Raw genomic sequence first — 13269 nt, forward strand, 5'->3', positions numbered from 1 at the left:
ATGCAGACCTTGTCTGTGAATGCCAAATCCTTTGAAAGGATGAAAAGAAATGGTGGTGCTGGTGAACTCACGTAACCCATGCCATGCCCCCTTTAATGACAGAATGTGCACCATCCCACCCATCTTTCCAAATTGGTCAGAGAACCCCGAGGTGGAATGATAACTCCGGTGAACAGCCTTGACAAACCAGACTTCTCGACCAAATGGATTCTCAATCTACTGACGTAACCACACAGTCTAAGATCAGAGATTCTATCCAAAACCTCTTCCTCTCTTCTCAGATGCAACCAGAGCTGCTGAGTATTTCCAGCATTTTGCTTTGATTTCAGATCTCTAGCATTCACAGCGTTTTGAGTTTCAGTGTTTCGTATGACTGCCTGCAGCTCTCTGAACTTGTGTATTCTTAGAATTACGAATTGGAAAAAAAGAACTGGATAAGTTATAACCTTAATGATAAGACTACTAGAATTTGACCTTTGATGGTTTCATGTTCTATTTTACTCTATTTGTGAAAGTGTAAGATTGGAATGTATCTAGAGATTTCAGAGTCATTATTAATGATACCAAGATGTAATTTTATAATCCCCAGATGAGAGTGAGCTTCATAAACCCAGTAGCCAAAAGGTAATATGGATTAATTCCAATAACATTTAATGATATTATATTCCATAGTGAGAAAACAGGATTGCCTTTGTTTTTGAAGGAACAATATTGATATTCTTTCTGGGAATGCCAAACTGCAGCAAACAAATTTGGTGGCCTGAGCACAAGGAATCACTGCATCAATTGGAAATTGTCCAGCTGCTTGCATTTTAATAGAAATCTCAGTCGAAAGGCCAATAGCATATCTTTGCATTCAATGCCAGTCCTTTAACTTGCATCTGCCATACTCTCAATTGCCTTATTTTATAATGTGGAATCAACTCCATGGCAATCGTTCAGTGAATGAGCAGAATACAACCTTTGCTGATATGTGTAGCGTTGTCCATAGAGAAGTTCAAGATATTGCCAGGCTGTGTGTGGGACTTTCCACAGTGAGACATAGAGTGTGCTTCTTTGTAGTTATGGAGGTGCAACATGTACAATCATGGCCACAATTTTTATATTTGCCTTTCATTTTCATGTTTCATTTACCTGGAATTCTGATTAGTTGCTACTTGCTTTGAGGTAATCACTCACACAGTGTAATCACTCAGCTGGGATGGAGTTATGGGAAGTGATTGATTTTTATGGGAAATGTGCTGCATATACAACATTACCATCCAGAACAGGTTGGCAGAGCTGAAGGAGTAACATACCATAAGTTATCAAACTTAAGGTGTTTTATCCGTGCCAGGATCTGAAGGCATGGGGTGTGGACAAACTTCTGTGGCCTGCCAGAAATAAACTTATGTTGTGTTTAGCAAAACGTACTCCAAGCTCAGAATTTTACCACCTATGGAAACATTCTCCTACTGGTAAATCCTGACCCCTGTGGACTGAGAATCCTGCCTGTGTGCACAATCTTTTTGGAGGCCCAGTGGTAATATTGCTGGGCTGCTAATTCAGATAATGTTCTGGGGACACGGGTTCGAAACCTGCCATGGCAAATGGTGGAATTTGAACTCAACTAAGTATTAAGAGTCTAATTATGCCTATGAGACCGTTGTTGATTCTTGGAAAAACCCAACTGGTTCACTTGAGGGAAGGAACCTGCCATCCTCACCTGGCCTATGTTTGACTTCATAAGAGAAAAAAAAACACTGCAACTGTTGGAATCCAAAGTAGACAAGCAGGAGGCTGGAAGAATATAGCAAGCCAGGCAGCATCAGGAGGGGGAGAAGTCAATGTTTCGGGTGTAACCCTTCTTCAACCCTGAATAGTGCTGTCAAGCTCAGTGGAAAGCTGCTCAAGTTTCAGGAAGCAGATAACCCTAATCCCAACCCTAACCCTAATGCTAACGGCTGAGAAATGGCCAACAAACACCACTGCGTGGTTAGGCACTGCAATAATGACCTGCCTCCAACAAAATCAATTAGGGTCAGGAGCACATCGGCCTCAACCTGATTCTCTCGGTTCCACATTCCTCCAGTCCCAGCTGCAAGCCCACCTCTGCGGAATCAGGAGGATTCCGGCCCACGACCACATTCTGTTTTCCCAATGGAAATAATAAACCCTGGACCACAACTCGCAGAAATCCCCATAGAAAACGTTAAGAAAATGTGCAAAAGAGGTGGCATTCATGGTATCATAGGCACCTAGATCCACATCATGATACTGTTGCATATTACAGTTGGCAGTCCGTGCTCTCTGCCCCAACCGTATAGACTGCTAATATGGTCATTACACTTCTGACACTTACACATGTTCCTTGATAAAGCTCTGTGGCCACAAACATGAACCAATAAATTGTGGCCTTGCCTTTTATTGTTGTAACTGCTCAGTTGTTAGCATGTTGAGTGCTCCTGGTTTTCTAATGGGGCTACAGTAATGTTGATTCTTTAAGAGGGATTTTTAATAGTGTACACAAAATCATTTCGTATTGTGGAAGTACAGCTTTTGGAAAGAGTCAATTCCACCACAAAGAGGAAATGGTCTTACCCACAAAGGTGAAACGTTCAACGTGTGGACGAACACAGCAGATTTTTCCCAGACTTTCGCTGACCTTCCCCAAGATTCGAACTGCAAAATAAACCCAAATGGAAACAGGTGAGAAACTAACAAGTACGAGGCAGTTCAGTCGCTGTAGATTAATAAAATAGAGACCAGACCCAGAAGAGAATAAGTATCTATTTATTAAACTCCTTGTGTGTACTGAAGACTGCTAAAGTCTTTTTAGGCTCTTACATCCACCACATGAAATGTAGGCAGTGCTGTTAGATAGGTAACCAACAGGTCCAAGGCTGTCCCAAAAACAGGAAACAAACAAACGACGCAATTTTCCAACAGGTTTACAGAGCTTGGTTTGACACATTAGTACCAAACTCTTCCTGTTTAATGGAGACCACTTCAAATAAATTATTTCTACAAATATTAACCTAATTTGCCTTCAATAAAGAATACATTTTCTCACTAGAGTCATTTTTGTTTCTGTTATTCAGAAATAGCAGGTGCGGTCAACTTGGGAAGGATTTCTGTCCTGTCGAGCACCTAGACTGTAGTCATTTCAGGAAGCATGTATCACCTCTAAACATATTGGAAATTATTTTCCCTTTACCATGATGGGAAATGCAGGTGTTTCTGCTATAATGCATGTTTCTTCAATGCAAACTGGCTTTAAAACGATTGAAGAATTTAGACCATCATTTATAGAATACAAACTTTCCTTAACTGCATTGGCTATAACACAATTTTCTATAACATGAGATTGCACAAGAATGAAATTATCACGTTATGTCAGAATCGACTTTGTTTTGTTTACAAAGGTAAAGCATAGAACATAGAACATTACAGTGCAGTACAGGTCCTTTAGCCCTCAATGTTGCACCGACCTTTGAAACCAATCTGAAGCCCATCTAACCTACACTATTCCATTCTTGCCCATATGCCTATCCAATGACTATTTAAATGCCCTTAAAGTTGGCGAGTCTACTTTTGTTACAGGCAGTGCATTCCATGCCCCGACTACTCTCTGAGTAAAGAAACTACCTCTGACATCTATCCTATATCTATCACCCTGTAATTTAAAGCTATGTCCCCTTGTGCTAGCTGTCACCATCCAAGGAAAAAGGCTCTCACTGTCCACCCTACCTAACCCTCTGATTATTTGATATGTCTCAATTGAATCACCTATCAACCTTCTCTTCTCTTATGAAAACAGCCTCAAGTCCCTCAGCCTTTCCTTGTAAGGCCTTCCTTCCACACCAGCAACATCCTAGTCAAGCTCCTCTGAACCCTTTTCATAGCTTCAACATCCTTTCTGTAATGCAGTGACCAGAATTGCATGCAATACTCCAAATGTAGCTGCACCAGAGTTTTGTACAGCAGCAGCATGACCTCGTGATTCTGAAACCCAAACCCTCTACCAATAATAGCTAACACACTGTATGCCTTCTTAACAACCCTATCAACCTGGTGACAACTTTCAAGGATCTATGTACATGGACACAGAGATCTCTCTGCTCATCTACACTACCAAGAATCTTACCATTAGCCCAGTATTCTGCATTCTTGTTACTCCTTCCAAAGTGAATCATCTCACACTCTCCTACATTAAACTCCATTTGCGATCTCCCAGTCCAGCTCTGTAGCTAATCTACGTCCATCGGTAACCTACAACATCCCTCATCACTATCCATAACTCTACCGATCTTAGTGTCATCTGCAAATTTATTAACCCATCTCCTATGTCCTCATCCAGGTCATTTATAAAAATGAAAACAGCAGTGGACCAAAACAGATCCTTGTAGTACATCACTAGTAACCGAAATTCAGGATGAACATTTCCCGTCAACCACCACCCTCTGTCTTCTTTCAGCTTGCCAAATTCTGATCTAAACCGTTAAATCACCCTCAATCCCATGCGTCCATATTTTGTGCAATAGCCTACCACAGAAACCTTATCAAATGCCTTACTGCAATCCATATATACCACATCTTTACTCTCATCCAGCTGTTTGGTCATCTTCTCAAAGAACTCAATAAGATTTGAGAGACACAACCCACCCTTCACAAAACTGTGTTGATTATCCCTATTCAACTTATTCCTTTCTAGATGATTATAAATCCTACCTCTTATAACCCTCTCCAACACTTTACCCAGAATCAAAGTAAAGGTCACTAGTCTATAATTACCAGGGTCGTCTCTACTCCCCTTCTTGAACAAGGGAACAATATTTGCTACCCTCCAGTTTTCTGGCACTATTTCTGTAGACAATGACGACATAAAGCCAAAGGCTCAGCAATCTCCTCCCTGGCTTCCCAGAAAATCCTAGGATAAATCCCATCCAGCCCAGGGGACTTCTATTTTCACACTTTCCAGAATTGCTAACATGCACCTCAATCCCATCTAGTCTAGTAGCCTATGACTCAGTATCCTCCTCGACAACACCCTATCTCTTCTGACTCCACAAACAACTTCCCACTACTAGGCTTAATTGGCCCTAATCTTACTCTAGTCATTCTTTTATTCCTGATATACCTATAGAAAGCTTTAGAGTTTTCCTTGATCCAATATGCCAACAACTTCTCATGTCCCTTCCTGGTTCTTCTTAGCTCTCTCGATCAGTCTTTCCTGGCTAACCTGTAACTCTCAAGCGCCCTAACTGAGCCTTCACGTCCCATCCTCACATAAACCTTCCTCTTCCACTTGATAAGAGCTTCAACTTCCTTCGTAATCCACGGGTCCCACGCTCAACAACTTCCTCCCTGCCAGTCTAGTGCATACTTATCAAAGACAAGCAGTAGCTGTTTCTTGAATAAGCTCCACATTTCAATTGTGCCCATCTCCTGCAGTTTCCTTTCCAAATGTATATATCCTAACTCTTGCCTAAATCGCACCGTAATTGCCTTTCCCCCAGCTATAGCTCTTGCTCTGTGGGAAATGCTTATCCCTTTCCATCACTAAAGCAACCATAACCAAATTACGGTCACTATCACCAAAGTGCTCACCTACCTGCAAATCTAACACATGGCTAGGTTCATTATCCAATACCAAATCTAAAGTGGCCTCACCCCTTGTTGGCCTGTCTACATACTGTGTCAGGAAACCCTCCTGTACACATTGAACAAAACCTGATCCACCTAAAGTACTTGAACTAAAGTATTCCCAGTCAATATTTGGAAAGTTAAAGTCCCCCATAATGACTACCCTGTCACTCTCGCTCCTATCGAGGATCATCTTTGCTATCCTATTCACTCCATCTCTGGAACTATTTGGAAACCTGCAGAAAACTCCCAACAGGGTAACCTCTCTTTTGCTGTTTCTTAACTCAGCCCATACCAGCTCAGTAGATGAGTCCTCAAATGTTGTCTCTGCCACCGTAATACTGTCCTTGACTAACAATGCCAGACCTTCCCCAACCTCTGCCCTAACCCCCCTCTCACTCTCCCCTGCATCTCTCCCCCCTTTTTTTACCATCTTCTCTGTTCTTCCTAAAACATCTAAATCCTGGAACATCTAAATTCCTGACCCAGCTCTACCCAGGACTACTAAATGGCCACAATATCGAAATCCCAGGTACCAACCACGCTGCAAGTTCACCCACCTTCTTCCGGATGCGCCTGGTGTTAAAGTAGACACACTTCAAACTAACTTCTTGCTTGCCGGTGCCTTCTTGCAATCGTGAAACCTTATTTCTGACCTCATAACTCTCAATCTCCTGTATACTCGAACTACAATTAAGGTTCCCATCCCTCGGCTGAATTAGTTTAAACCCACCCAAAGAGCATAAGCAAATCCCCCCCTCCAGGATATTGGTACCCCTCTGGTTCAAGTGGAGACCATCCTGTTTGTAGAATCCCATCTACCCCAGAAACAGCCCCAATTATCGAGGAATCCAAAACCTTCCCTCCTGCATCATCCCTGTAGCCACGTGTTCAACTCCTCTCTCTCCCTATCCCTTGCCTCACTAGCACCAGACACGGGCAACAAACCAGACATGACAACACTGTTTGTTCTAGTTCTAATCTTCCTCCCTAGCTCCCTGAATTTCTGCCTTAATTCCCCATCTCATTTCCTACCTATGTAGTTGTTGCCTATGTGGACCACAACTTGGGTTACTTGAGGAAGCAGTCTTCTCCTTTGGTGGGACTGATGTTGCTGATGTGTGCTCAATATTGGGTCACAGAACATTGGACAAGGAACCAATTTTCATACACAAGCCTGCACATTGTTGGCAGGCTATTCTAACTATGCTAAGCCCAAACCCAGCAGCACAGAGAATGATTGTATACTTGTCTTTCCTTCCCTTGCCCTCAGATCAAACACGCATCAAATCTCAGGAATTCCTGGGGGGTATGCGTGATACAGAACAGTGTGGGGCACAGATAAAACTTGTGATAATAATATAACAAGCAATTGTGAATTGCATTCTGTACTCAGTGGAAAACAAAATTGAGTGGACGCATGTAAAATGGACTGATTCATTATTGCTTGCTTTCGATTACAGTTCAGAATAAATTTATGACAATGTATTTCTGAACTGAACGATCTGAGCAGCTGTCATGATTGAGAAAAAATAACCTAAGCCTAACAACATTAAAGTAGACAGGAAAATATGGGGCATGGAAAAAGAGTAGGCCATATACACAAGGTGATGATGGTGTAGAATCTCAATCCATTGCACTTGTCACACATGTGCCAACGTTTACTGGTCCATTGTTTTCTTCTGTGGGAGGCGGACGAGGTTGGTTGAGACACTAGTTTTGTACTTTAGATACTCTGCACCCTGATACAGGCAAAAGTATCACGTGCAGGCCAGTCTGCTGGAACATGACAGTTGTGTTCCGCTGCAACCTAATACTATAGAAAATTGCACTACAGGAAATTGCTGTAGAAAATTGCGCTGTAGAATATCGCTACTAGAAAATCAGTATACCCAGTCAAAAGTTTGCTTTATCCAAACAATATCCCCAATTCATCAATCGCATTATAGTCAATTCGCACGGATGAAATGTGTGTTATAGCAGGACAACCTGGATATGGATTAGTGGATATTGTTGTTGTGGTTCTGTTCGCCGAGCTGGGAATTTGTCTTGCAAACGTTTCGTCCCCTGTCTAGGTGACATCCTCAGTGCTTGGGAGCCTCCTGTGAAGCCTTTTTATTATGTTCTTATTGTTTCTTAGTGATTTTAGTGCTTCCCTCTCCTTGGTGTTGAGGTTATGTGTTTGTTTTCTTCTTGTTATCAGCGGTACGATACTTTGTCTCACAGTTTGTTGTGTCTCTTCTGTCAATCCATTGTTCCTGAGTGTGCATTCTAGTGCTGCTAGGAAGTCTGCTGTCTTGGCGTCCCTGTGAGTGTAGTTGAGTCCCTTGGCCAGTATTGTTCTTTCCGTGTCTGTGAGCTGTCTGTGGGAGAGGTTTTTAACCTAGGTGTGTGTTGTGGTATCCTCTTCTTTGTGTGTTAGTTTGGCCATTTTTTCTTTTAGTGCCGTTTTTTTGCGGTGTGTGGTCCTGTTCTGTCCTATGGTGACGGCCTGTTCTATGGTCCGGGTCCATTCCTGATTGGTGGTTTTTGAAATTAACGATTTTTGGCGCGCAATTTCTTGTCTGTATTTGTGTAGTCTGCTGTGAGCGTCTGTAATCATTACCTGGATCATCCTGAATCCGTTCTGCCTGGCTGTGTCCCTGGCTTGTGGATTGTTGACTGGTGGTCTGTATCTGACACATGGTGGAAGGATTCGATTCTTTCAGCATTCATGCAGGAACCGGAGTTGTTCGTATCTGGCGCTTAAGCGGTTGGCACAGGATTCCCATTTCCTGGCTTGTCTTAGCCCGTAGGTGTTCAAAGTTTGGGAGAAGATTTGTAGCTTGGATATTGTAGTGGTTGCAATGAGGTTGGCCAGGTGGACCTCATAGGATATAAATTCCCTGATTGGACCAGATTAACAGCCTCAATCAGGGAGCTCTGGCTGACAAACATAAACAGGAGTGTCAAGCATCCTGCTCACACCGAGAGCTGGATCAGTGTCAAGGACTCTCCACCTGTAAACATAGGTGACTTGGTGAGGGGATACCAACCTCTGTGGAGTTATTTTAGATTCCTTCAGAGATTTCAAAACACACTAAAACAGGTTATTTCCTACTCAAAGATAGCAATTAAGAGTATTACCTCTGGAAACACAGGTATTTACTATTTTAGACCAGGGCAAGCTGTGTAACTCCATCCACCTGTTTCGAATAGTGAAAAGTTTTTTCATCCCCCCTCACTGACCCATCCCCACCAATGACCTGCACTCCCTCATCACCTTCTTAGTCTTTACAGAAATTCCCATTTGGCTAACATCTAGAGTCCAGAAAATAAAGTTAGAAATGTATAGTGCTGTACATGCACCAAAATATGAACAAGGAGAATTCCACTTCACCCATACCCCTGCATTCTAAAACTGTGCCTGCTATATAAATGCAGCTTTGGATGACTGCTGTCCAGAACTCCACGTAGAGGAAAGAAATTACAATCACTTCCATGCGCTGAATCTGACACGAATGGGTGGAAGTTCCAATCAGAGTTCACATGCAGGCTACATTCTTGCATATAATATTTTGACAGTGCTGTTAAACCTTTTAAAATTAATGCACTAACCTTGCACTAAAATAGCATGAATACAAATATAATGAGAGCACATTAAACCTCTCTACGTGAAGGTAGTGATTCCCATAGTTGAATTAACCTATGCTTCACCAGATCGATGATGCAGAAACCTGTACTTGCAAAAGTTTACTGCAAAAAAGAATGCAGAAATAAAATTTGTAGGTGGAAAACAAGTAATAAAAAAGGCATTGACGTGATTTGTTTCTTTGCTCAACAGGACAACATTGCCTCAAATATCGGGCCTAATTTGGGAAATAGAGATTTCTAAGGACTGGATAGACATGGTTAGAGTGCCACCTAGAGCACACATTGGCAACTTGCTCTTTTCCAGTAGATTACATTTCCTCACGAAGAAGATGCAAGCACCACACAGTCACTGAGAAGGTATGTCCTTTTATGATGGCAATCAAAGCTCAGAATGGACTGCAGTAGCAGAATCCTGGAACTAGAAGTCAGGTAGTTGCTATTCACAGGATCATGGAGTATTCCAGCTCAGATGTGGCCATTTGGTCCATCAGGTGTGTTTCCACCTCAGCCCCGATCCAGTCTCACTCTCCTGCTTCTTCCGTTCTCCTTTAATATTCTTCATTTCCAACCAATCATCTCTTTAAAGATTTTTATGGGCTATGCTTCACAAGTGCTTTGTGGTTTATAATCTTCTAACCACCTCCTGTCTGAAGAGAAAGCTCACCCCTGATTCTTTTGATGACCACCTAATATTTGTGCATCCATCAGCCAAAGAAGCAAATTATCAGGATCATGATCAATCTTAAAACTAGATCAGTTCTTCAAATAAAACCATTATTATAATCCCAGCTGATGGTAATACTGGACATATCAGATCCAATAGAGAAACTGTCTTAATTGGTCATGTTTTTTTTTAAAAATGGCACTTTCATTGAAACATGAGCACACCAGGCTGTAGACATTTGAGTACAGGAGTTGGGAAGTCATTGAGGTTGGACAGGATGTTGGTGAGATCTCTTCTGGAGAACTGTGTCCAGTTCTGGTCACCCAGTTATAGCAAGGATGTTATTAAACTGGAGAGGGTTCAGAAGACATTTACTAGAATGTTGCCAAGTATGGAAGGTTTGAGTTATAAAGAAACACTGGATAGGCTGGGACTTTTTCCACTGGAGCGTAGGAGGTTGAGAGGTGATCTTCTCAAGGTTTATAAAATCATGAGGGCTATAAATAGGATTAATGGTAGGAAGGAGGATTGCAAGACATGAGGGTCATGATTTTAAGGTGAGAGGAGAGAGATTTAAAAAAGGTATGAGGGGCAAATCCTTTGCACAGAGGGTGGTTCGTGTGTGGAATGAAGTTCCTGAGGAAGTATTGAATGGGGGCACATTTACAACATATAAAAGACTCTTAGATAAGTATGTAAATAGGAAAGGTTGGGAGGGATATGGACCAGGAGTAGGCAAGTGAGATTAATTTAGTTTGAGATTATGGTCGAGATGGACGAGTTGGACCGAAGGGTCTGTTTCGGTGCTGTATGCTTCTATGACTCTACAGAACAGAAGTTTATTACACAAAAGAAATGGAAATAAAATAGAATGAAGCAACTGATATATAACAGAATTTGAAAGATTTCAAAATGTACATCCTATCTACTCCCCAACACCATCATTTCAGTTACTCAAAAACCAGAGAAATTATTTTATCAACTCTGTAGGTTTTGACTTTACGATTTCCTCTCAGTTTCGATTCTTTGAGCTGTGAGGTCTTTTCCCCTGGAATATTTACATAGCCGTAATCTTAGATTTTCTCAGCAATACAGACTTTCCTGGTGTGGAAAGTTCACAAATGATACCCTTTCACAGAGGTAACTTAATTCCTTAATTGCTCTGAACAAACTCTATTTTTTTCTGAGAGAAACTGAAGTTACACCTAACTTTAGTCAGTTCTCTTTTAAATTGGATTCAAATCGCACTCATCTCCTTCTCAGCCTCTATAGAAATTCCCATTCAGCTGATACCCCGAGTCCAGAGAGTTAAGTTAGGAATATACAGTAAAACTGCAAGAACTGCAGATGCTGTAAATCAGAAACAAAAACAGAAGTTGCTGGAAAAGCTTAGCAGGTCGGGCAGCATCTGGGAAGAGAAATCAAAGTTAACATTTCAGGTTGAGTGACACTTGCTCACATCTGATGGCAGCTAGGAAAATGTTGGTTTATATAAGACCATAAGACATAGAAGTGGAAGTAAGGCCATTCGGCCCATCGAGTCTACTCTGCCATTTAATCATTGGCTGATGGGCATTTCAAGTCCAGAAGATGCAGATTGTCTGGGGGTGGGGGTAAAGAGTAAACCATAGTTGGGGATAGAGCCCAAACAGAGAAAAACAGTTGGACAGTCAAAGGCGTCGATAACGATCTGGCTGGGAGGGTGAATCATGGAAACTGTTAGTGACTAACAAAAGGTAGTGTGTAATGGCAGGCTGTATGATAACAGGGCCTGGTGCATGGGGATTAGAAATGTGGAGATTTAGAGCTCTATCCATTCTAAGAGATAAACAAGGAGAATTCCACAGCACCAATACCCTTGGGTTCTAAAAACCGTGTCTGAAAGGTGACACATTGGCTCAGTGGTTAGACCAGGGACTTGGGTTTGATTCCAGCCTCAGGGGGCTGTTGTGGAGTTTGTACATTCTTCCTTTGTCTGTGCGGATTTCCACCACGTGCTCCAGTTTCCTCCCACAATCCAAAAGTGTCCAAGCTAAATTGCCCATTGTGTCTAGGGATGTATAGGCAAGTGGGCACAGGCAACATACCAGCCTTGCCACATGGTCATGGCCAATCTCAAATTTACAATGCAGTTCAGCCCCTCAATGCTGCACCAACACCTTGTATTGCAATGCTTCTGCAAGGGTGTGTAAAGACAGCTACCCATGTTCTCCAACAGAACAGGGGACATCTTAGGGCTCTTTACTTGCTATCTTAGCCCTTACTCACTTTATGCTTAAGCGGACATTCACAGCACCTCTGCCTTGCACAGACAATCTGGCAGCTTGTGTTGCTTGCCAGCACAGAAGTTGAGGGGGTAGGCATGCTGGTATACTGCACTGTATCATGTCAGTGTCACACCTAAAGTGTTTACCCACAACAGAGATGATGCTGCATGCAGTACTGCAAGTGGTAGACCATGAGCTTTGGTGGAAAGTGGGTACAAAGGTAGCAGAGGAAACCCTGCTTACCTTGTCAAGTGTAGAAGATGAATAACCATTTGTAATATCTGTGTGTTCCTCTTTACCATGGACACCACAGAGGCCTGATTGGCTACTTCAGACCAGGTTGGTAGTGTCTAGTAACACAGCCTCCTCTGGAGGTCTTGGGGAAACCGGAGAGCCCTCCTCCCCACCTCTCCATTCATGAAGACCTCCACATCTGTCTATGTGAAAGGGGATGACCACTTGCTTCTCTAAGCGATGTTGTTTGGAATTACAAATCCGCAAACTCGGGGCTGTTCCTGGCTTGCAGCGTTTCAAAGAACGTGCAGTCAGCCATTAAGAGTGGTGCCCATGGCATAAACGGTCAGCATTTAAGCCGTTGCTGAGCGTAAGATTGTGTAAGAATGGTGCCGTGGAGTTGCGATGTATACTTAACGTGAGAAGCAGCAGTGTGTGAAAGGTCAACAGGACTCACAGTCAGAAACCTTGATGAAAATCTCCACAATTGACACTGAACCAAAACATGGGAAAATAAAGTCCTATCAGTTTGGTCAGGCAGTATTTGCTTTTTGGAAATCCATACCAACTGAACTTGATACATTCATATTTCTTCAGATACATACTAACTTTATCTCATACTAGACAGCTTAGGCATCAAAACTTTATTCTCTGGAAATACTTTTGCCCCAGTTTGGTAGAAGGACTAAGTACAGTACCAGGTTCTGGTGTCTGCTGGGGGGTTTTTCAAGGTATTACTTGGAACAAGGCAGGCAAAATAGAAAATTCCCTGTCCCTGACCTGGGTTAGGCAAAGTGACTATCGTACTAGGCTCAATGAAGTGTGAAGGAGAAAGTGAGGTCTGCA

At 42.4% G+C, this 13269-nt stretch overlaps 1 protein-coding gene across 1 annotated transcript in view; it reads right to left on the reverse strand.

Annotated features, from left to right (window-relative positions):
* nmnat2 (nicotinamide nucleotide adenylyltransferase 2) overlaps positions 1 to 13269 on the reverse strand; it is a 287688-nt gene that overhangs the window by 12776 nt on the left and 261643 nt on the right. The window contains exon 6 of the mRNA XM_072573940.1: positions 2581 to 2661. Within this exon, the coding sequence (XP_072430041.1) occupies positions 2581 to 2661 (81 nt within the window). The remainder of the gene's footprint in view (positions 1 to 2580; positions 2662 to 13269) is intronic.

The sequence above is a fragment of the Chiloscyllium punctatum genome, chromosome 7 (genome assembly GCF_047496795.1).
Source record: "Chiloscyllium punctatum isolate Juve2018m chromosome 7, sChiPun1.3, whole genome shotgun sequence".
NCBI lineage: Eukaryota > Metazoa > Chordata > Chondrichthyes > Orectolobiformes > Hemiscylliidae > Chiloscyllium > Chiloscyllium punctatum.